This window comes from Camelina sativa, chromosome 4 (genome assembly GCF_030686135.1).
Source record: "Camelina sativa cultivar CO46 ecotype springtype chromosome 4, ASM3068613v1".
In the NCBI taxonomy this organism is placed as follows: Eukaryota; Viridiplantae; Streptophyta; class Magnoliopsida; order Brassicales; family Brassicaceae; genus Camelina; species Camelina sativa.
The window spans coordinates 17,194,560-17,218,874 of NC_141883.1; the positions used below are offsets into that span (position 1 = coordinate 17,194,560).

Sequence of the window (24,315 nt, forward strand, 5' to 3'; positions counted from 1 at the left end):
TAACATCAAATTTTAGTCGGTTTGATATGGTTTCTGGTGAAAATAACAAAAGTTCTGAAACATAAAAGTATGGTTGGAAGTTATATTTTTTATTGCGAGGTTACTGTGGACATTGTAAACTATATATACTTGTACAGAGTGAAAATGTCGCATTGGCAAGAAAACATACTTTTCTCTATTGTTCTTTGAAAAGCCCGCGACCGATGACAATCCTTCTTATCTCGCTTGTTCCCGCACCGATTTCATATAGCTTTGCATCTCTCAGAAGGCGTCCTGTTGCATATTCGTTTATATATCCATTTCCGCCTAAGCATTGTATCGCCTGAAACATCAAACCAAAACCTCTTAGTCTCAAAGGACAGGTAAGCAATATACCCAATATGTGTAGTTATGTGCCCTTCCAAGTTTTGTTTTGCTGGTAATTATTAGAAAGACAGAATACAACTCTTAAAACTGGTTTTCCGGTTCAATTTAGTTTTACTCGCTTGTGTGACAGAAATTTTAAGGTAATGACTACATATAGAAATGGACTAAGATATTTGAGATATATGTAGGAGAGTAAGGATAATTGACCTGTAAAGCGACTTGAGTTGCTCTTTCGGCTGCACAGAGAATAGTTCCGGCGCAGTCCTAGAAGGTAAGCATATACACAAGAAGGCTGGTGTTATTAGGTTACGGTGGCAGTGTTATTGGTACAGACAATGGGAACAATGGGACGTGTGACCTCTTCCTATACCTGATCATTTTCTGTACCAATACCTATTGTCCATAACAGAAAATGAGAAGGAGGGATTATTTATTATCAAATTACCTTTGGGTCAATGTCCCCATTGTCACAGTCCCTAGCAACAGAGTAGACGTATGACCTGAGATGCCAAAGAAACATTTTTTTTGCTTGAGCTACATTTCTGCTGTATGGGAAAAATAAATTCCACACTACTGAGAGAAGTTTTCTTTACCTTGAAGACTGTAATGCAGTGTACATGTCAGCAACTTTGCCCTGAAATTATTCAACCAACTTTTTATGATCAAAGTTGAGATATAATGGAGAAGTTTAGGTGAAGGATGATCGAGATCAACCTGTATAAACTGTAATTCTCCAATTGGACGACCAAACTGTTCTCTCTGACGAATATAAGGAAGTACAGTGTCAAGGCATGCCTGCATGATCCCTAATGGCCCAGCTGCCAAAACAAGTCTCTCCAAATCCAGACCAGACATCAGAACATACACTCCTGCACGTGCAAACCCTATGGTCATCAGACAAGTATAGAGAGGGGACTTGTAGCCTCGACTCAAAAAATGTACAAGTAGCAAAACATGTGTTGGTGATTACTAGATCATCATATACTAGAAAAAACAGACCATACAATGTAAATTATCCATTAACCTAGAGAATAAGAGTTATAAACAAACCAATGAAGTTGCGTTAGTAACAACCTTTTCCTTCCTTGTCAAGAATGTTTTCTTCAGGAACAAAGCAATTCTCAAAAACAAGCTCGCACCTGCTCAGAAGAGACAGATGTCAGAGGAAAAGAGCGATTCAGTTTACACAGATATTGTCATCTTGAGAGAATTGGGATTACGTATCGCTTCCCCGCATTCCCAGTTTGTCCAACTTCTGAGCAGTACTGAATCTGCAAAGCCACCACAATCATAATCTGATTTAAGGAACTCACTCTCTAAATTTTGTTCCATTTACTAAAGATTATAGAAAGTCAGTTCCATCAAGTTTGAGAATATACATACCCAGCCATACCCTTCTCTATAATGAAAGCCGTGATTCCTTTAGAACCTGCTTTTGTATCAGTTTTCGCGTAAACAATCTGATCCAACCAAAACAAGATGGTTAAAAAAATGTTAAAACTAAACCAAAAAATGTATCAAACAAAATCAATCTGAGAAGGTAACATATAAGCTAATCTATATTACCAGTGTTTCAGCAGACGGACCATTAGTGCACCACATCTTGTTGCCATTTATTATATAACCACCATCTACCTTATCAGCCTTGCATTTCATGCTGACAACATCTGAACCAGCTGTGAAGAATTCAAAAAACTAGAATCAGTATCCATCAGACTAAAGCGGTCACTATATGTATGTATGAGTGTGTGTCCTCAGTCCACACACTCTCAAACTTCATCCAAACGGTATGTATCTTACCATTGGGTTCACTCATTGCTAGAGCACCAACATGCTCCCCACTGATCAGCTTCATAACAGTAAGTCATTAGTTAGCTAAACTCTAACGAGATTTCAAAAACAAAAGTCAGGGGAAACATAAAAAAGTTCACAAATGAAGAAAACTAAACTAATCAAAATGAAATAATGGTCTTTCTTCCATTCATAATAAGATGAGATTTCTAATACTGGTTTTATTTGCTGATAAAACCATTAGCATAGCAGTGACAATACTAAAAAAGCTCAGATGAAACAATACCTTTGGCAAATATTTCTGCTTTTGGGCTGTAGTTCCATTCCTCACCTGTAAAGTAGTAATAAATCTTCTATCTTGGCTTTAAAAAACTCAGATATTGCAAAAGAGAACTAGTGAGCCATACATATGTTTACCAATTGATTGATGCAAAGGTTGGAATGGGCACCATAAGACAGAGCAACTGACCCTGAGGCCCGACTGATTTCCTCCATTGCTATACAATGATACAAGTAACCAAGACCTAAACCTCCATATTCCTCTGCAGGTAAAGGATTATACGATTAAGTTCCCGTTCTAAACATTAAACATAAAAAAGGATTGAAACGTATTAATCTATGCTAGGACAAAGATCTACCAGGTGCAGTGATTCCATGGAGATTGAACTCACCCATCTGCTTCCATAAGTTAACATCCTAGTTTAAAAAAAAAAAAAAGTATGAAAGATTAGATTTTGGTGAGATACATAAAGCAACAAAGACATAAGCAACAAAAGTCTCAAGACAGACCTTTGGAAATGAATTAGTTTTATCGATTCTTTCGGCATGAGGAGCGATAACATCTTGCGCAAACTTGGATACACTTTCTTTAAACTTCAGTTGCAATGCAGCCAAGGGGAACAACAACAACAACGGCAAAACAATGTCACAAAAACCATCAATTTCACAACACACATAAACCATCAATCAAATTCACTGAATTAAACACAAACTCTTCTTCTCTTATATGTCTTTAAACTACTACTTCACAAGGGGCACATGCCACAACGATATGATTCTTATGTAAAAACGACACCATTTTGTCATCACCACCAACCAAAAAAAAAAGTTCTGACTCCTAGAAATCAAGAATAATAGAAAGAAGATATAAAGAACCTGTAACTGAGTATCGTCGAAGAGGAGGGAAGAGGAAAGAGAAGAGAAGGACCTCCTCCGAGACTTGACGGCGTTGCCCAGAATCGATCTCGCTGCGAAAAACCTCTGCATCTTTCGATGATATACACGCGGAACAAGAATGTGTTGGTATAAATTGCCAAAATCGGCTTTTTAATTTAACAAAGTGGTAATTTGAGTTTTTAATAATAATTGTGACAAACTGACAATAAGTGATGAGGATGGGATATGAGCAATGAGTCATGATGATGGTCTAATCTTAGTTCCGTATACCACTTTGTTATTATTTACTTCTACTACTACTCTCCCATACCATCTTTGTCATCTTTAACAGCCATACTATACATTATGGATTCGAATTCAGGTCGGGGTTTTTCAGGCCAGGTCATCTTTCCTCGGATCCGAGTATTATGGCCTATATGATATCTATGAATAACATTGAGGTGGCCATGCCTAGTATTATGAATAAACATTAAGGTACCACTACATCACATTTGCATTTCTTACTGCAATATATCACTGTCACTGTTCTATGAAAAACATTTTCAACTTCGGGTCGATTTTGGTTACTATTTCCGAATTCAGGAAGTTTAAAAAAATGGTAATAAATACCTCAATGGCTATGCTAAATATACTTCCTATATAAAGTTGTCCCAAAAAAAAAAAATTAAAAAAAACTTCATATATTATATAATGTTGTTTCCTAAAAATAAGTTTGTAAACAAAAAGAAGAAGAAGAAAAGAGCTGATTTTTTTTACTATTCAACAAAACAAAGAAAAAAGTAAAACCCACATTTACAAAATGCTTGTTTCCTCTCCTTGCCCATATCTGTAGTAACCAACTTTGAAGTTTCCTCTTCAACAACCAAAAAAAAGTCCTATCGAAAATAACAATTACTGACCAAAAGCTTTCCAGTCCTTCATTAACTTTGTATAATAAACCTATTTACTCCTTTGCAAATAGCATCCTGCAATGAGACAGAGAAACTTCAGATTCACAGTGATGCTATTAGCTTCAGAGTTGTTGATCAAGAATTAGATTAGCTTTTTTTTTTTTACCTTCCATGAATAAACAAACAAGTTGAGGTACATGTCATTCTGAATCTGAGTCAGTGGTGAGAAACAGTCGGGGTCTAACGGAACGCTTCTTCCTAGGAAATGAAAACGGGCTATCTGATCTCTGTCTTCTTGCCTTCTCTTCTTTACTACTGTCATTCATGCCAAGAAGCAACGACGCTGCAAACAAGTTAGATAATAGTCAGTAACACATACTTGTTAATTCAGACCGCTCCTATTCGTCTGTACACCACCAAACAACCCAGACAAGTAAGGACATCTTAATGCGAATTAGTCATAAGTATAGACAGTCGGTATTCAATATCCCTTGATGTTTCAGGAAATTTAGAAAAGCAAAAATCATTTTCGGTCAGGAGAAACTAACCTGTTTCTGACAAAGTATCCAAAGCACCCTCTCTTGTCGACGCATTGACTTTGTTTACACCTTTTGTCTCTCCCTGATTACCAAGCCTTAGAGAGATCCAATCATCACTAGGGTTTCCGTTTGACATCTCCGCCTGATTTCCTAAATCAGACTGAGCTGAGGTATCTGGTCTTGTTGGCAGAAGTATTTGAAGTGATCCATTGTTTGCATTTGCTTCGCGTCGTCCAACCGATTCTGAAAACATAGGAATAGATGGCATTGATGTCTCTGGAGCTTTTGTGTAACCACTACTTACTGCAGGAGCACAGTTCGATGGACCACGCTCCAAACTAACGAAACCCTCTGATACATCAGCGTCAATGTTGGTAAAAAGACCCAAGCCCGAACTGCCCCCAGCCATGGCGTGAGGGTTTTCACTATATGAGTTAATACCAGGTAGATGCAATGAAAAATTTACCCCGCCATCAGTTTGATTCTCATTGAAGGCAGAACACCCAGTGATTGCAACATCATTTTCTTCATCAGAATCACTCAAAACGATGGGTTCATTATTACTTGCTACTGCTGGTTGATGATTCCTGTCACTAAAGTTGTAGCTTGGATTTACATTCATGGATAGAGAACCAAGCTTCATCCCATTGTTTCCAAACTCAAAGGTCCCAAGAGCGTCCTGGTTTACGCTCTGGTCATCGCTATCCCTACCACTTCCAGTTGAGCTACTACTCATTGGTATAACATTTTGCTCCTGATACTCAACCTTATCTTCCCTATTACTGGAAGACAAACCATTAGTATTAGGTTTGCTAACTTCGCAATTGCCATTGCAACTCTTCCTTATTCCATCTTTCAAAGGGGTTGGACCATCTGAGCAACCTTCTTGTTTAACTGATGTTAATATTTCCATCTTGGGTTTCATCTCATCAACCGTGGGGATGATACTACCATTAGGTAGTCGCCAGGGTGGGAGTTCCCCCATTTTTCTGCGCTTGCTGTCACTTTCGAGCTTCACACGCCAAGAACCATCAGGCTTAATTTCAATCTCCGCCAACTCGTCATCACAATGTCTCATCTACATGCAGCAAGACAATCATTATAAACGTACTTAATTGAATAAAACATTGAAATCATCAAGAATTACAACATCTACAAAAGTTTACCATTGATGTAATACGGTTAAAATAAGGATCTACAATTATATGCTCCAGAGAGTAGTTCTTCAGACAAATAGGACACTGCCACTGTAGTTAAACAAACCACAGAACATATAAATTAGTCAAACAATAGGAACAACCCAATTAACCAGACTATAATAGGATACCTGCCTTTCTAGAACGTTGATTCAACTCTACAAACACCTCAAGGTCAAAACATCCCATGTGCACACAGGGTTTAAATCTCCCAGCAACTTTCATCCTAGAGCCGCTCATCTAGTGACACCAACAGAAAGGTAACACTAATCAGTCTTGAAACGTACACATAAAGAGCATCAGATAGCCATGAGATAAACAGAACTATCGGATTGCAAACAACCTATTAAAAACGAGATGTAATCTACTAAAGGAACTTACAGGACACCGGAGATTGACATCAAAGAAATCTGCGACAACCTCAATATCACTGTCACCGTCGGCATCATCATTTCCAGTTGCACCTCCGATGCATCGGCCTACACGCGAAAGAGCATTTTCAAAAGGTTCACCTTTATCCTCATCCGGAATCATGTTTAAGACCTACAATAAAAAAATAAAAAAAGGTGAGTTTATTGGAAAATCACAAGAGTAAAATAGATAATGTTATGAGCCTTTAAGAACACTAGAAATAGCTATGAAAAATATATTGAAAAAGAATATGAAATCTGATTCTACAACATAATAAACAATACTTAACAAAACTATATATAGCCAACAAATTGTAGTCAATTTTTTTTTTTTTTTGAACAAAAATTGTAGTCAATTATGCCATTGCACCATGGATTTAAAAAGACCAGATCTAACTCAGCTCAGGATCAAAGAGAACAGAACTTAACACTATTTAGCCAACAAATTGTAGCGAATTATTCCATTTCACCATGGATTCAAATACCAGATTTGATTCAGCTCAGGATCAAAGACAACATATCTCAACATTATATAGCCTACAAATTATAGTCAAAATAGAACTGGGAAAACCTAGAACTTTGATTGCAACAATAGTGTAACCCTCACACATATTAACTTCCTTCGCATGCACATGCTATTTCTTCTCACACAACAATGCCATAAACACTAATTCATATTATTTTTCCAACGCACTGACTCTAGTTTTACTGTTAACTGTTTTTTAATTGTTTCTCATGCAACATCTTATCAGTAAATACAAGTACCTGTTGCAGAGTCCGTCGTTTCACAAGCCTTACACCCAAACAAAAAATGCGGGAGTCACATCTACTCAAGGATATCTTGTTAATTCCTTCCCTAACACAATGTGTGATCTGCCAAAAAAAAATGTGATGGGTTTATACTAGATTACGAACAACTTGATATTAATTTTAGAGAGAGCAAACTATTCCATGAGAACAAAGAACTGTTACTGAACAGAGATGAAAAACATACAATAGGTCCATCATCGCGGCCATTGGCCCCCAGAAGCTGTGACCTTGTCCGGTCAATAGCACGAACATGTACACCTATAAAATCGTAACAACTTAATCATGAATCCATATTAGATAGCAGAGAGCACATTTACTGAGATCTGCAAACCATGATCCTCATATTCCTACGAACACGCTAATAACACTAACTTAGTTAGCATATCATCCCATATGAACTGGACTCACATACCATTGACTTGCAGATCAGCATATTGAGGCCACTGCATCCTAAATATAACTTTGTCATTCAAGAGCATACACCAAGCCTGAAAACAAAACAAATTGAACTGCAAATTAGAAAACACACATATGTATGTAGTGTACATAACCTACTTATTAAACTAACAACCTGAACATCGTACTCATGCTTCACCATCAAGTCTTTGTCTGCCCTTGTTATTTGAAATATTCTGTCCACACTCGGCATGGGGATTAAACTGAAACTTGTGTCGCAGTATTAGAAGAACACACATCAGTTATCATTATAAAGTTGAAGTAGGTGTTGTGAATCTATCTAGGAAATAGCCATGGTTTTTTTTTTCTCTAAAAACTAAAACGAAACAGAAGTCCAGCTAAGAAAGCTAAGTGACTACAGTTCACCTTATTCATCAACTGAAATTAATCCCACATCCACAAAAAAGTACGCAGACTATAAGACTAAACTCTAATGCTTCTTCCCTCCCCAGAAAAACACAGACGACACAAAGCAGATGAGTAATTAGGGACTGCTTGCATTGAAACTAATCTAACTAACTGGAGGATGGAAGTAATGAATTTGAATTTCCACTGGAAGTCCTCCAGCTTTCCAAACTAATAAGTACACAAAGCTAAATATGATAGTTACAACAAAAGACTTGGTGTACATACCCATCAGTTGGGATTATCGTTGACGTCAACCTCAGAGGATACAATGGATGCGCCATTGTGACCCAAAATCTGCACATAAAAGACCATGTAAAACGCAAAAAAATCATGCATCAAGGGGAAATATAAAAAACATTTAGTCATTTCCCAACCAAGAGAAGTTTATGAGGATCTTACGGGTCAGCACGGGTAAGTCGGCATATTTCACAGTAAAATGGTTCAGGAAGAGGTTGATTTACTTCCATAGGCTTCTCCGGGATAATGACACAGACAACATGCTCCCAGACATGGCATCTCGGATCCTCGCACTTAAATTTAAAATAACGTTTATTGAAAACCAGAAGGTATCACCAAAATTTTAGTAAGCCAATATACACCAAGAGATACCGCCAACTCAAACAGGAGTGGAGACAAATACTTTGTCACAGACTTACTTGTATCATTGACTCTGTAACTAGTGAGCTTCCACAAATACACCGAACTTTGATATCTGGTTGAAAGGAACCTTCAGGTTCTCCCTTAACTTTAACATTACTGATATCCGAACTAACTTGTCCTTTAGACGTTACTTCACTTGCCCAAGATGCTTGCATTTTCCTGTGGAAACACACAAAATTATTGCAGTAAACCAAAAAAGTAAATCCATGGCTACAACATACACTCACTTATATCCATCCTCCACTAGTTTTTCAACCCTGTCCCTTGCCATGGGATCCCTTTTAGACCACAACCTTCCCGCTTCATTAGATAATGGAGACAAACGCTTATCAGAACACTCAAAAAAAAAAATTAATTACACAGTTCACGCATGAATAAATAAACATGAGTGCGCAACATACCAGGCTCATCAGAAAGAATAGTCAAAATCCGCTGAACAAGGTCCTGCACAAGCAAATGGGCAAACAAAGAAAAAAAAAAAAAAAAAAAAAAATCACATTAACATCACCCAACACTATCTTCTATTCGATGATAATAAACATAACAAATAGCAAGTGGAAAGATTAGCAACAAAAATTTCAAACCTGCTTTCTTCCTTGTCTAGAAAGTCCCATCTGAGCAAGCACATCTTTGAGCTCTTTCATCCGGAAATTTGCAAGTTTCTCCTGAAATATATCATTTAACAAATTTGACCAAATGTAAAAGTAACAAAAACCTTCATGAGACCCATCATTGAAAATAAAATAAAAATCAAATTCTTCAGACCCATCGTGAACAAGTTACTCCTGAAATATACATATCATTTAACAAATTTGAGCTCTTGTAAAAGTAACAAAACCCTAAACAAAACCTTCATAAGATCATCATTTTTATATTTAAAAAAAAAAAAAACAAAATTTTCAGACCCATCATGAGCTCTTTTGGAAATTTCCTTCTCAATATAATGTTTCCCTAATCTTTATCAACCAGTCACAATCATTTTTTAATAACCAGTATATAAACAAAACTATCAAAGTCAATAATATACCTTGCAACTAGTAACCAAATCCATCTCTTAAACTCACACAAACGATGACGTCTCAGTTCAAATCGCCGAAGTATATAGTCTTCGTACAGCAACCGATCTATAAAAAAAAAAGACAAAACAAAGAGATGAATCATTCAAAATTAGTAAACAACTTGAGTTCCAAAATCAAATCCAAGAACAAAGCAAAATTGAAGAATTACCCAAAGATCGGATATTGCATATCAAATCATTAAACAAACTCATTAGAATTAGTGCGCTACGGATTCAAACAACGCCGACACATTTTGCTTCTTTTTATTTTAGACCCAAGGAAGGAAGGAGGGACACGAAAGTAAACGATTTTACAGAGATAACCGGAACAAAATCCGATTTTTATCAAATCCGGTTTAGATTACTACAATACACGTCCGGTTTAAGTTCCGGTGTGCTAACATGTACACATAAAAAAAAAACACCAAACTCTACACCCAAAAAAATAACTCACCTAACTTTTTGTGCCTTCTTCTTCTCACAGAATCGTATCGTATTGTAATCGTATGTTTTGTAACTTTACTATCAATCAGGTTTATTACGATTTCGCCACGTCAAAAAAGACAAGCCGTTGGATCAATTGAGAGATCTATTTGTGTGAAATATACAAAAGTAAGCTATGAAGGCCATATATACAGTATATACGTGACATGCATGTTGAAGATATCATAGTAATTAGATAAAAAAAAAAAAAAAAAAATCAAATTAAGACAAAATTGGTAACGATAAGATAAATACCGCGCCAAAAAAATTATAGTGTTTGAAAATTTATCACACAAAAATTTTGTAGTTAATAACTCTATTTTGGCGCGTTATTTTTAAAAAATTATTTATATTTAATTGAGAGGAATCCGATTTGGTGAAAAATAAATATCAACAAATTATTTTTCTTGAACATAAATTAAAAAAAAAACATTGAAACTTTGGCTAACAAATTTTAAAAGAGATGTAGTAAGGATACCTTGGCTTGAATAATTGAGACAATCAAAAGCTAGAGTTGAATACCAACATTTTATATCTCTTGAAATATTCACAACCTTTTATTTTATTTTGTTTTATAAGAACTGATCGTGAACATTTTGGATCCATTGTATTTATATCCAAAAATTTCAATGTTTTGGTAAAAAAATAATATCATTTTGAGGTCAAGAAAACTAAATCTAATCATGTTTAGGTAATAAAATTGTAAAACTATATTAAGAGTCCACATATTTTTAAATTAAGTCAATAGCAACATTTGGCGGGTCATTTACTTCTATTAAAAAGTTACTTTCGCGGGTTATTTAAGTTTGTTAATGAGTTAGTTATTTTTAGTATTAAGTCTTTAAATCTGAGATTACAAGTATACATTATTTCCAAAATTTTATATGACCAATGTTGAATATATGACAGTGTTAAAATTTGTCATTTCTACCATATTTAATCAAACTCATTAAAGTATGACCATCAAAAATTAAAATATATTAAGTATCTGCATATATTTTTTTATTAGTTCTCCCTCTTTTAGCTACTGGAAATTGGACAAAAATGTTTCTGTGTGAATAACAAATATTATGACGATATAATGACATAGATATCTACAAATTATATAACATGACATAGATATCCACAGTTTGCCAAAAAAAAAAAAAAAAAAAAAAAAAGACATAGATATCCACAAATTATATAACAAAAGTTTATAAAAAGTGAATAATCTGTTTGTTTTCCTTTTAAATTTATAGTGTGCGTACATATTGCAAATGTCTCTGTTTGTTTTCCTTCGATACAACAAACTGACAAAGTACTCAGGAGTTCGACGCTATTTGCAATTTTTTTTTCCTGTCGTATTATTTGGAAACACATAAGCACCACACCTATTATACAGTATTTAGAGAATATGCAATAGCACTGAAACCGAAAATAATTAAGTAAATAGCACTAGAGAACAGTATCTGGTCGGGAAGACAAAGTAAATTACTAGAGTATTCTTTATGTCATTTTCTTCTATAGTTTAATTCTCTCGTACAAAAACACTATCTCTCTCATTCAATGGCTTTATCTCCTTCACAACGACCCCCTCTTCCCAAATTGAGATCCTTATTTTCTTTTGTTATGTCTTTTGTATCCCACGATTCACACAACTGTCATCTCTGTATCCACAATCATCACCACCATAACCATATATCTAACGCTGACCACCAGCACCACCAGATCTGTAATTTCTATTGTGTCTTTAATAACTCACCACTACTAGTTACGTATCCATAATCGCTACCACCGAACTAAACCTTTTTCACGGTGGTGGTTGGACATGGTTTTTTAAAAAAAATCATGGTTTTGTTCTAATCTCATGTTTTCATTACAAATACCATGTTGGCATGTTGTTGTTATGGTTGACATGTATTTATTTTGTAAAACATTGTATTTTTAAAATAATATTGTATTTCTTACAGACAATGTGCTTTTTTAAAACATAATTCATGTTTTTTTATAAATCACATAAACTTCTCTCTCATTATCTCTTGATATATGTTTTCGTTACATATACTATATATTGTTGTTATGGTTGACATGTATTTTCTTATAAAACATTGTATTTTTAAAAATAACATTGTATGTTTTTTAAGATGATGTGTTTTCAAACATAATTCATGTTTTTTTCCAAAATCACATAAACTTTCTCTCTCATTATTTTCGGATATTTGCTTTCTCCATTTATGTATCTACACTCACCGCCGTTGTACCCATATTTCTTCCGACAACCACCATCTCCATTATGCTTTTTGTGCATCCCACGAACGCCATATTTGTATTCAGAATCAACACATTTATTTCTTCCACTCTTGCCAAACCTCTTCTCTTTTTCACTCTCTCTCCTTACTTCTTTTTTTTTTTGAATAAAATGTTAAATTTGATTCAAAAAAAAGATAGCGTTTGTACAACTAGTGCAACATGTAAGCTAAAAAGAAGAAACAATTAAACTACAAGCTTAGTTAGTGTTGAGAGCTAATATCGTGATGCTAGCCAAAACTGCAACGTAGTATCATAGTGTCGGTCTTCACTCTTGGCTATCGAGAGTAGTCGGTCCCTCACTTGTCTATCAATGTATTTGATCAACTGGTCTGCAGTGGTCGTGGGTTCTCCATGGCGCCGCCGATTTCGCTCATACCAGAGAGCATGCACCGTGGTTTGGAAGACATAGCGGACAGTAAAACTTTCCACTCGATCTTTCCAAGAGCCCGATATTGTCGTTATCAAAGCTTGCCAATCCAAAGAGAACCTCGTTGCAAAGATCTTCTTGGCAACATTAGCCCATATACCTGATGTAAAACTACAAGTAAAGAAAAGGTGTTCCCGAGTTTCAAGAGTATTAGTGCAGAAAACACAAGTCGTGGGCAGGCCATGTTCCAAAGAAGCATTATGTCCCCTGTTGAAAGTCTGCTCCTTGTCGCCAACCAGACACAAAAGGAAAATTTTGGCGTTGCTTGGGCAAACCAGACACCTTTGTGCCAAGGAACTGGAGGCGATATGGATCGAACGTGGTTCCAAGTATCCTTGGTAGAGAAGCTTGAGTGATAGACATCATTTTTCCCTTTCCATAATGTCGTATCCTCTGCACTCGTACGAGACCACTGCTTAGAAGCCAAATCTTCTTTAATGGAGTTTAAGTTTACAGATCTATGCCGTCGAGGCCTACGGTCCCACACCTCTGCAACCGACATATTCTTACTGATCCTCAGGTCAATGTATCCTCGTTCCCCCGTAATCTCAAGCAATCTCCCCAGTGAAGACCACTAGTCATACCAGAAGGATGTGGAAGTACCAGTTTGATTTTGGAAATGACTTTGTAAATTACATTACAACACGAGATCAGTTTGTAGTCTTTCATCTCCACAGCCTCCAACTTCTTTGGGATAAGTTTCAAGATTGTGGAGTTTACTCCTTTTGGCAAAAAACCTTTAATATAAAAGGATTGAACCGCTATAACAAACTATGCACCAATGAACTCCCAAGCAGCTCTATAAAACTCTGCATTGTGACCATCCGGGCTCGGGGATTTATCACGAGGCATGGAGAACAAGTCTTTCCTGATTTCCTCCGCAGAAACATGACGAATTAGCCGTTCCTTGTCAGCCACAGAACAAAGAAAAGAGAATAGAACTTGGAGCTCCTCAACTGAAGCTCCTTCATAGTCAGTAGGGATATGCTGCATGAATTCCCAAAAAAAATGCTCCGCCTCTGCTTTGATCTCCTCACTATGTGACGTTACCGTCCCATCATGCTTTTGTATCTCTCGAATGGAGTTTTGAGCCATCCTAGACAATACTGCTCGGTGAAAAGTTTTGTTATTTTGATCCCCCAACTGCAACCAGTGGAGTTTGGACTTTTGCTTCAAGAACTTCTCCTCTAAAGATGCAATCCGCTCCCATGAGTTATAAGCCTTGGTTTCCTCATGCGGAGCTTGGGGCGAAGGGTTTGTTTGGTTAATCTCTTGCTTTTGACAAAGCGTAGCATATGCTTCCTTTACTCTCCGGACTAGATTGCCCAACCTTTCCTTTGCTAAGCCTCGAATTAAAGGCTTAAGAGCCTTTTTTGTAAAACGAAACATGGAGGAAGTAGACATAAAAATAGGCTCGGTTTGCTTCCAGAAACCTTCTACCAGCGGTTTGAATTCCTCCATATCAGCTATAGCATGAACAAACTTAAACGGTTTGCAAGCTGTATTGGTTACCCCAGTAGCAGTATTTAGATTTATCCTACAACGCAAATGATCGGAGCACCCACCATCTTCAAAAACATTATATGATTGCGGAAAAACCTGATACCAATTATCATTCACAAGCACTCTATCCAGTTTTTTCAGAATTAAATCATCCTCTCTGTTGTTACACCAAGTATAGAGCGGGCCATAGGAATTTAAATACAAGAGAGTACAATAGTTGACCACTCGCTGGAAATCCTGCATCCCCGAAGTGAGGACGGGAGTATCAACCACTCTGGAATGCTCCTCAATATCCAAAGTCTCGTTAAAATCACCACAGAATAGCCAAGGCTTACTGCAAATTATAGGTGAATCAGAATGATCACGCAACTCGGCCAATAGTTCTGTACGCACCTGAGCAGAGTTCGACGCATAGACAAAAGAGCAGAAGAACTCATCCTCCAACTCTTCTATTTTCACCGAACAGGTTATGAGTTGACCACTTTTATAGAAAGGCGTAAGCCGCACTTTACTACTCCACACAACCCAAAGCCGACCCCTCCGATTATATTCATAATTGGTCAAGACAGACCAGTCTTTAAACAACTTAGTACACAACCTCTGTACTTTTCTCTCCTTAACCCTTGTCTCTAGGAGACAACCAAAGTGAAATCTCTGATCTTCAATCAATTTCTGGATAATGGAATGTTTTGTTGATTTGTTTAAGCCACGAACATTCCAAAAGAACCCTGACATTAATGATGTTTAGTTGTATTTCTCTTACTCTGATCTCTAGGGGGAAACCTAGATGATTGAGTAGAAGAAGCTGATAACACTTTGTGAGCTGTCTTTGATTCACGTGGCAAAGATTTTCTCGGCGGAATGACCTGCTGAGTCGCAACCTCTGCTTTCGTTTTCTGGGATGCCATCTCTGAACCAGAGATCACACATATCTTCCTAGCCTCACTCGGATCAAGATCTTTCTCAATAGTAGAATCATCCCCTGCGTCGTCATGACCGCTAAGTGTAGAAAATGCGTTCGAGAGAAGAGAAGTTTCCCCATACTGCAGCTGTTCCTGTCGCTTCCCCGGACTACGAGAGGATTTTGGTGGTGTAACCCAACCATGATCGTCACCATTTTTTTCCTCACTGCCAACGCTAGAGATAGGTGCCCCTATACTGAGATGCGTCTGATCTTTTTCCCTGAGCGCAGGTGCCTTTGCAACCTCCTTGGTAACTACCCCATCAGAAATCTCTTCTGGTAGTATTGGCGAACGGTTCTCCATCAGAGTTTCCCTAGATTGATCTTTAACCGGCGAGCTAGGTTTGTCTGCAGGTGACCCCACTTCAAACAACCACTACACCTTGGTGGCAACCAAGGATGTGTATACTTAACAACATCAAGCTCACCTTCCTCCTCACCAATGATAATATATTCAGATGGAAGCGTTTTGGTTAAATTCTCCTCAACCAATATGTGCGCCTCATCAAAACTCTCACAAGCCTCTGTTTTTGGGTGGAGCCGGATTGGTCTCCCCACTGCACTAGCCAAGAACTCCAGACCTTGCTCTGAAAACATTGACGAAGGAACATCCTTTAGTGTTATCCACATTTGTATAGACTTCATTGCAGGTTGGGCTTCCTCTACAAAAGGAGTCCACTTCGACACTACTATTGGGACATCCATGATATTCCACATGCCTCTATTCAGAACTCTTCATCTCACTCCCTCACTTTGATACGAAATTTGATTGTTGTTGCATTGACTTCATAAACATCAATCAACATTGTCTTATCACCTAAACGCCAGATCTTATTCACAATCATGTGAATTTTCCCCACATGTGGTGCCTTGTCGTTTAAAAATTTACCAATCACCTCCTTTGGAACCGTGACTCGCTCCTTCCAATCAAATACATCAACTACAAACTTTTGCTGAGTGAAAACATGTTTCTTTGCAACTTGAACCCAAGATTTTTTAACAACGGGAGCAGCCTGAGTCGAACCAACATCAGTCGAACCACCCTGCAGATTCACACGACCCTTGTCCTGCACGCAAACAGAATCCTGCACCCGAAGATTACCAGAACCCTGCTCCGTCTCACCAAAAAACCCGCAGAAACCTGCAACTGACTCTCCGCAACCTTCCCCAGTAAAAGGGGGCCTCCCTCCCACACCGGAACCTCTCCAGTTTGATCCGGAGATGTCGGCGGCGGTAGCATACTTGTGAAAACCGGAAACAAACCCTAATCGCCTTTCGAATCGCCCTCCACGTCAGCTTTCCTTAAAAAAACTCCCCTTTCCTTATTTCTAGATGACTTCTCTCTCTCTATCCCTCTCATTATTGCCAAACACTGATATCTTTTCATTTTTCCAGCGGATTTTACGCTGAAATTTTAGTTGGAATAATCTCGCCGATCATATCATATGAAACCTCAACTATTTTTAAAGATGGTTCATCTTGTAAAAATATTTTAAGGGAAGGATATTTTGGTATTAATCCTACTCCATAAAATTCTATTTACCCACAAAATCTGATAAAGTGGTATTCCTTTTAATTCTTTTTTGGTCAAATGCTATATAGCAATATTACCCTAGTATTTATATCTTACAGAATGTCTCTGTTTGTTTTCCTTTGAAGCTTTGATACAACAAAACTCAGGAGTGTCGACGCTATTTGCAAAATATTAAAAAAAATTATGTCGTATTATTTGGAAGGGAATTTTATGAGAAATGCCATTTTTGAAATTAAACTTTTTAGAAATGCCACTTTACAATTTTTCTTTCTAGAAATGCCACTTTCAATTTTGTGTTATATAGAAAAAGACAAAAATACCCATAAGTTAAATGATGGGAGAAAAAACAAATTTTACGCGAACAGATAAAAATAATGATGATGAGAGTTTTTGTGATGGACAAGTATCGTCACTTAGATAGATCTGGTTCACTAAGGAGAGCAAATGATAGAGTTGTGGTAGACAAAAATCAGGAGTTGAATCTGGTCCACCAGTGGTATAACACATTCAATATAAGCGTTAGCAGCAGAACTGCAGGGTGGACATATTATTTTGGTAATGATGGACAAGTTAAGTAAAACCAAGCAGATCTGGTCCACTTAAGAGATTAATGAACAAAATTTAGGTGGACAAAAACCTGTCCGGACGTTGAATCTGGTCCACCGGAAACACCACACATTCATTACATGCGTCAACAGACCTTTATGATGAACAAGTTATGTTGGTTAAGGTAGACAAGATAAGTACAACCAAGCGGATCTAGTCCACTTAAGAGATCGATGGACAAAATCGGGGTGGACAAACCTGACTGGGTGTTAGATCTGGTCCACCAGAGGTACATCATGTATATGTGTTTTGTGCCTTATAATTCGCCTCCAGATTGATGTAAAATTGGATTTTTGGGGGAAAAAGAAGATAAGTGGACAAACTCACAGGTATAGGAACTCCATAATTAGATCTGACGCTTTGGTCGAACTACGTCAAAGGCAGGCGGATCCGCCGGACTAGAAAATATGGAGTTTTGGTACACAGAGATTTAGTTTGGTTGCAACGTCACTGGACTGAGAGAGGTTGAGAGAGATTGAGATAGAAGAAGATGAAGAATCGTGGGTTAGAAAGAGAGAGATTTGTGTTTTGAAAAAAAAAAAAAATTTATGTTTAATAGAAATCAGGATATAGTGGTTTTTTAGCATTAGTATTGTGGCAGGCGGGAAAATGAATCATGGCACTAGGTAAAAAATTTGCTACTGTACATGACACAATCCATAGTGATTTTTTAGCATTACTGTTGTGACAGGCGGGAAAATGAATGAAGAAAGTGGCACTAGGTAAAAAGTTTGCTAGTGGAGCTGTTGCTCGGACAGAGATATTTTTTTTCCAAATGCTTGATGGTAAGCTGCTTCAAGAGCTCCGGTTGTGCTGAAGTTAAAGATTGATCACACATATCAGACTCCATCGAGAAATCACTAAAAAAATTCTCATAATAGACTTTACCTGAATGTCCAGCAAGATCCACAATGTCCTTGGTTCTTAACAGGACTTACAATACCATCATCTCGCCAATCTTTCTGCAGTTTACACAATCTAAAGACTCAGACCAATTTCTTCAGAAGAGTTAACCAACTATAAAAGAAGAGGAAAAAAATGGTTAACCGTGTCTGGAACTGCAGCTTCAGTGACCTTGTGGCTACCCTTCAAAGTAGCAGAACAGTTTTGAGCAGCTCCAAGCCTGTGTCTTTGAAACTCTTGCCATGTCAAATCAGCATATTCTGTAAAACAGAACAGATTCATTTATTAAACATAAACAATACTAACGTTTCTCAACCATCAAGCGAATCCAAGAATAAGTAAATCAAACAAAACGTTCTTGAACTATGTGAAATTGAGACGAGAAGGATCAGATCTCTTAGGAGATAAGACTTACGATTAACAGAGAGTTTATAAGGTAAGCTTTTCTTATTAGTGGATCTGATTAAATCAAGATTCTCTTTAAAAACTGAGAATCTTAACTTCATCTCCTCCATGCTCTCATACTTCTTCCCAAACCTTTCACAAAAAAAAACCCAAAAACAAAATGTCAGTTCAAAAACAAGTCAACGATGAGAATTTACCGGTGTGCGAATCGAGAAAAGGAGAGAACGTGACGAGACTGGCCTAAGATCTGAACGACGGTGTCTTCAAGCTCCCGGAGATTGTTGTCGGAGACCATTATGATCGGATTTGATTCATCGAATCCGATCTCTTTATCCGCCGTTGTTGCAGCTATGAGAATCAATAGGATCGAGGAAGATAAGAATAGTTTTGCAGACATGGCTTTGCTCTCTGGTTCTTACAAAAGCTTCGAAGTCAAGAAGAAGAAGAAGAACTGAAGAAGATTGGAGGGAGATTGGGTTTCTCTTTCTATGTTTTGTCGCGTTGGGTGTTATGTCTGGTCCGGTTTACACGTGACGAGTTTTTATTGGTTTTAGTTTTGGCTTCAATAATTGTATTGCTGATGTGTAAGGTGACGTGTAACGTGTAACGTATAACGGAACATTGTTTACTCTTCCACTATCTTGTTGGAAATAGGAATATGTGACAAGATAATTTAAAATAAGACTCAAATGATACTATAATTACTTTTTTTATTGTTAAAATAAACACAAATAAAAAAATATAATTACGGATTTTCATTTTTGCATTTTTCTGATTTATTTTTGTGGATTTTTAATTGTGAGGTTCATTCAAAATTAAGGATCATAGAACTATTATCTGTTCCAGAATTTATTCTGGTTTAATCTGAAAAATACGATTATTTGGAATGATTGTATTTGAAAATTAAAATCAAATCTTCATTGAAACAAAAATAAAATGTTATGGTTAACCATTTGATTAATCCACTGACTAAAGAATGACATTTACTTATTCTCCAGGAATTTGCGGATTTAGAAGGATATCCAAATTATAAAGGCTTCAACTGGTGACCAGTTTTTAGAAAAAGAATGGACAGGAATGTGTTGTTCCTCTTTGTTCCTCATTTTTGTTACCATTTATAAGTAACATATCTTCCAAATTCTGAAACATTCACCCCACACTATTCTTATACGTTCTTTTTTTTTTAGAAATTACAGAATAAATTTGTTCTTCTTCAATTTGTTAGTAGAACAAACAGGAAAACAAATTAATTATTATTTAAAAAAAAAATTCATGCAAAATCTAATAAATTGTAAAAAAAATTGATGATAACGTTCAAAAGAAGACCTCACGATAAAAGAAGGTACATGATAACGTCAAACTCTTCTAAACTTATATCTTTTGATTCAACTAGTTCCACAACTTATATTTTAAACAATTTGTACATATCCAATATCAAATTCAAACTCATCTTGATCTATCTCATAATTATCTAATGAACTGTTTAATAATTTAAGTCTTATAAAATACAACTATAAATAGTCTTCAGCACAAAAAACCATCGTATAGAAAAAAAACCCTATGATCGAGAGACGTAAAGGTGAAAAAAATAATCATACAATATTTTTTAGCATGACTTCTTTTGTTTTTTTTTTCTGTTTTGCTTACATTCTTGTGTTTGGTTTTATTAATTTATGTATTTGATTTTGATCTTTAGAAAAAACTTGGATTATGGCAAGTTCCCAAGAGACTAGTGGATCATCACGGCGTGGAGGTCTTTCAAGAAACAAAGGCAAATCAACCACTGCATCAGGGATCGATACCGAAGAAAAGGTATATATGTTTTGCATATAATTATTTATTAAATTTCAATGCATATAGGATGAATGTATTTAAACGAAACATGATTACTGAGTATGTATATATTATAGTATGTGTGGAAGGAAAGACATTGTCAAATTATGCTTGAACTCGTTATTACGGAGCTAAAATCAAATGACCACTCGAGTAAAATGCCGAATGTTGCTGGTAGAAAAAGAGTTGAAAACAAATTATTTGAGTTGACCGCAGAGAAGCTTGTTTGGGATAGTGAGATAAAGAGCAAAATTGAGTACTTGCATAAGCTTTGGCAAATTAATAGGCAACTGATGGAACGCACGGGTGTTGTTGTTGATCCGTCCACTGGACAAATAATTATGTCAACATCTTGGTGGAATGATTGAGTTGCTATAAGTCTCTTTGTTATCATTTATAATATTTTTATATGAATAGAAAATTTTATTCTAATATGTTTTGAATCATTGACAGGAATTTGGAAATAAAGATAAATTTGTTCGGGTTTTGAAGAACAAGCCTTTGCCCTTCAAAGATTTGTTGGACCAGATATATGGTCAACATGATGTCGATCAAGATGAACGTTACTCTCCGTTTACTTTTGGGGCACATCTCCAGGAGACACAATCTGCTTTGCCAAACACGGATGATGTAGTAATACCAGAAACACAAGAGGATGCATCAAAATCAAAAAATTGATGAAGATGATGAAGTGGATGATGAACCAGCAGCTGAAGAAACGAGATTAAATTGCTGAGCAAATATGATATGTAAAAAGACGTGGTTCTCAACGTCTATAGTTGATTATTTTTTATAATTATCATATTAGTATCACGGGTTACCAAAAGTTCCAGCAATTCATGTTTATGTGCGTGTCTCATGTTCGTACGTGGGTCTGATGCTTGTTTTTGATTAAATTTTTTTATTTTTATTTTTTTGTTTGTTCTGTTTTTTTGGTTACCATTTACCATACCATTTGTTCTGCTTTTTCTCTGCACCCATTCCTCTTCGTTCCTTTTTTTTAAATAATTTTTTTCTTATTTGTTCTCTTTTTTTCCTGTTCCTTCTCATTCTTTTTATTCCTCGATGGGTTACCAGTAGGAGCCAAAGAGTTTAAGGATTTAGGAGGATATCCAAATTATAAAGAGTTTGCTTGTTAGCAAATCTTTTAAGCCAGATCGGTTGGTTTGACATTATACGAAATATGTAGCTTACTTAGTTAAGTCGAGATATAAGTTAGTTCAAACCATGACGGCTGAAATTGGATATGGTCCGAGTTGTACTGCCCTGAAGGCTCAGGCTTGGAACCTCCGAATCCCAACAAAAATTAAATATTTTTTTTGGCAAATAGTGTCTGGTTCTCTCCCAATGACGGTGCGTTTAGCTTCTCAGGGAATTCAGTGTGACACGTTGCGTAAAAGATGTGATTATGCAGCAGAAAATATTTATCGCACATTCTTTGACTGTCCTCATTCTCGATGGGATTTGGTCTTCGTTAGTTGCCCTCAGGCATTTTCCCATATGAGTCGGTGTACTTAAATTTGGATTTTATTTTTTGGCAAAGGGACAGTCCCTATGGCTTTAGGAGCCACTCATCATTCGATAACCTGGCTTGTTTAGTTCTTATGGAAAGATAGGAATAAGAAGACCTTTCAAGGGATACAATCAGAGTCAATAGATGTTATTAATCAGGCTTTAGGTGAACAGTTAATGTGGGAGGAGGCCCAATTAGTCTCAAGGGTTATCCCAGATTCTCTGGAACCCTTGCATACCCTAGAACCGATTATTCGCTGTCAAGTTGATGGTTCTTGGAAATCATCAGAACCTAATTCAAGCATGAGCTAGTGGTGTGGTAATTGTGAGGATCAGACTTTAGTGTTGAGTGCAAGTTTTTCCCCTCTGCATTCGGAGTTAAAAGCTTTGTTATGGGCTATGGAGTGTTCTTTCCAAAGGAGGTGATTGTCGGAGGTATGAGACGGATTCTGCAGAGCTAGTTGCGATGGTGCAAGCCCCAGAGGAGTGGCCGGCCTTCTCTACGCTCCTTGATGAGTTTCAGGCTTTTTGTGTCTCCTTGCTTCCTTTCACTCTCTCCAAGATTCCTTGGACGTCCAATGTGAAGGCTGATTGTTTAGCTCATTTTTCTAGATCATTAGTGTCAGAATTTACTTTTATATACAACTTTCTTGCAATCAATCCTTATTTTAATTATTGTTAGGTTGAAAAAAAAAAATCTGCATTTTATACTAATATAGAAATATTGTATCACATGACATTTGTTAGTTAAGAAAATATTGTAAATATAGTTAACAAAATAGAATCAGCTCCATTTCAAGTAAATGACGGACCATATTATGGTTTCATCGACTGACGACTGTAATATTTAAATTTTGTAATCACTAGAAAACGCATACATTGTATAAGACTCTAACAAAGCTCAAATTCATTTTTTCTTTAGATTACTAAATAATTACAAGAAAATACTAAACAGTTATAATAATTTCAAAAAACTTTAGTTAATATTTTGAAAGCAAATTTGACATATATGCTTTAAAAAAAACATTTACATATAGTTTTATATGATGGGTATATTTAATGGTCATGATTCTAGTTAAGAAATCTACTTTTGTAAAAAAAAAAAAAAAAAAAAAGGCCGTGAATGGTTAGTTTGCAGAATCATAACACAAAATAGTTACAAAATATGGTGCCATTCAAGACCTAAAAAAACTAAAACTAAAACCAGTTAAAAACCACAAAAACATTCATAATTTAAAATTAGGTTTGTTTTTAAAAAACTTTGTTGGAAATTGGAAAAAGTAAATAGTTTATACAAAAAAATCGCTAAGTCAAACGAGGAAAGAAAAAATCCACAAGATAACTAACAAACAAAATCAAACTCACCATTGATCTCTCCAACAATATATCTCCTAACCTTTTTACTTCAAATGACCTCATATCTTTCTCAACGTTAGACTAACAAAAACAAACACAGACACCAAAAGTGGAAATGGAGAGTAGTACTAGTAGAACCTCTGGTTCTCGAGGCATCTCTTTCTGGTCAATCCTACTCCACTCTCTTTGGACAACTCTTATGGGAATCCTCTTCTTCCGTCTAGCCACCACAAATGGCCACAAGTTACCTTGCATCAACTTCTTCTCCATATCCGGAACATTACTCATTACCCTACCTTGGATCATCCAACTCCTCATCTCCTCGACTGTTATATTCCTCCATAAGTCCAAAGGTTACAACAACCTCATGTGGATTGTTCAGTCACCAACAATATCCAAAGAGGTTGGAGATCACAAGAAAGGTGGCACTTGTTCTGTTTCACCTTCTCCTTCTTCTACTCGCCAGGTTTTCAAGGAAAGTGATGCTGAAGAGATTGCGATAAGGATCGTGATTGGTGCTGCTGATGATAAAAGAGATTGTTGCTCTGTAGCTCCATTAGGCATGTTCATGGAGATTGAAGGAAGAAATAAGACCAAACTGCTCACAAATGGATCCACTTGATCCTTATAGTCTCTTTGCTTTTAGTGTTTCCCCTTTCATTTCTGTACTACTCTTAGATAATAATATCTCAGAACTTTGTTCATTGCTTTTTTGGTTCAGTTTTCATAAGAGCCCTGATTTGT

General features: G+C 36.4%; 5 protein-coding genes across 7 annotated transcripts; 1 reads left to right on the forward strand and 4 right to left on the reverse strand.

The window, feature by feature from the left end:
- Window positions 1–70: 70 nt before the first annotated feature.
- Window positions 71–3,641, reverse strand: LOC104790784 (isovaleryl-CoA dehydrogenase, mitochondrial). Its single transcript, XM_010516568.3, has 15 exons — window positions 3,313–3,641; window positions 2,947–3,030; window positions 2,796–2,853; window positions 2,575–2,699; window positions 2,444–2,488; window positions 2,167–2,215; window positions 1,933–2,042; window positions 1,750–1,826; window positions 1,587–1,637; window positions 1,441–1,505; window positions 1,081–1,235; window positions 960–1,000; window positions 812–866; window positions 574–630; window positions 71–322 (listed from the first exon to the last, which is right to left on the reverse strand). Exons 1-15 carry the CDS (start codon window positions 3,421–3,423, stop codon window positions 176–178), a joined length of 1,230 nt encoding a protein of 409 aa, XP_010514870.2. The 5' UTR covers window positions 3,424–3,641; the 3' UTR covers window positions 71–175.
- A 356-nt stretch (window positions 3,642–3,997) lies between these two features.
- LOC104790786 (E3 SUMO-protein ligase SIZ1) lies at window positions 3,998–10,229 on the reverse strand. 2 transcript variants are annotated; one of them, XM_087510252.1, is made up of 18 exons: window positions 9,930–10,229; window positions 9,730–9,826; window positions 9,287–9,367; window positions 9,104–9,146; window positions 8,930–9,002; window positions 8,699–8,861; window positions 8,442–8,572; window positions 8,268–8,336; window positions 7,750–7,837; window positions 7,591–7,666; window positions 7,363–7,436; window positions 7,134–7,241; window positions 6,340–6,501; window positions 6,094–6,198; window positions 5,929–6,009; window positions 4,772–5,840; window positions 4,390–4,566; window positions 3,998–4,298 (listed from the first exon to the last, which is right to left on the reverse strand). In XM_087510252.1, the coding sequence occupies exons 2-17, from the start codon at window positions 9,751–9,753 to the stop codon at window positions 4,424–4,426; spliced, it is 2,490 nt and encodes an 829-aa protein (XP_087366378.1). In that variant the 5' UTR covers window positions 9,754–9,826; window positions 9,930–10,229; the 3' UTR covers window positions 3,998–4,298; window positions 4,390–4,423. The 2 variants fall into 2 exon arrangements, with proteins under 2 accessions (XP_087366378.1, XP_087366377.1); XM_087510251.1 differs by having other exon boundaries at window positions 7,750–7,843; window positions 9,930–10,087.
- Window positions 10,230–12,744: 2,515 nt separating this feature from the next.
- On the reverse strand, window positions 12,745–13,460 carry LOC147945874 (uncharacterized). Its single transcript, XM_087509396.1, has 2 exons — window positions 13,234–13,460; window positions 12,745–13,069 (listed from the first exon to the last, which is right to left on the reverse strand). The coding sequence occupies exons 1-2, from the start codon at window positions 13,458–13,460 to the stop codon at window positions 12,745–12,747; spliced, it is 552 nt and encodes a 183-aa protein (XP_087365522.1).
- Window positions 13,461–18,154: 4,694 nt separating this feature from the next.
- LOC147945875 (thiol protease aleurain-like) lies at window positions 18,155–19,386 on the reverse strand. Of its 2 annotated transcripts, XM_087510254.1 has the most exons (5): window positions 19,111–19,382; window positions 18,881–19,002; window positions 18,610–18,725; window positions 18,451–18,524; window positions 18,155–18,375 (listed from the first exon to the last, which is right to left on the reverse strand). In XM_087510254.1, the coding sequence occupies exons 2-5, from the start codon at window positions 18,978–18,980 to the stop codon at window positions 18,297–18,299; spliced, it is 369 nt and encodes a 122-aa protein (XP_087366380.1). In that variant the 5' UTR covers window positions 18,981–19,002; window positions 19,111–19,382; the 3' UTR covers window positions 18,155–18,296. The 2 variants fall into 2 exon arrangements, with proteins under 2 accessions (XP_087366380.1, XP_087366379.1); XM_087510253.1 differs by having other exon boundaries at window positions 18,881–19,386.
- Window positions 19,387–23,666: 4,280 nt separating this feature from the next.
- LOC147945876 (uncharacterized) lies at window positions 23,667–24,279 on the forward strand. The gene has a single exon (XM_087510255.1). The coding sequence runs from the start codon at window positions 23,687–23,689 to the stop codon at window positions 24,191–24,193; it is 507 nt and encodes a 168-aa protein (XP_087366381.1). The 5' UTR covers window positions 23,667–23,686; the 3' UTR covers window positions 24,194–24,279.
- Window positions 24,280–24,315: the final 36 nt, after the last annotated feature.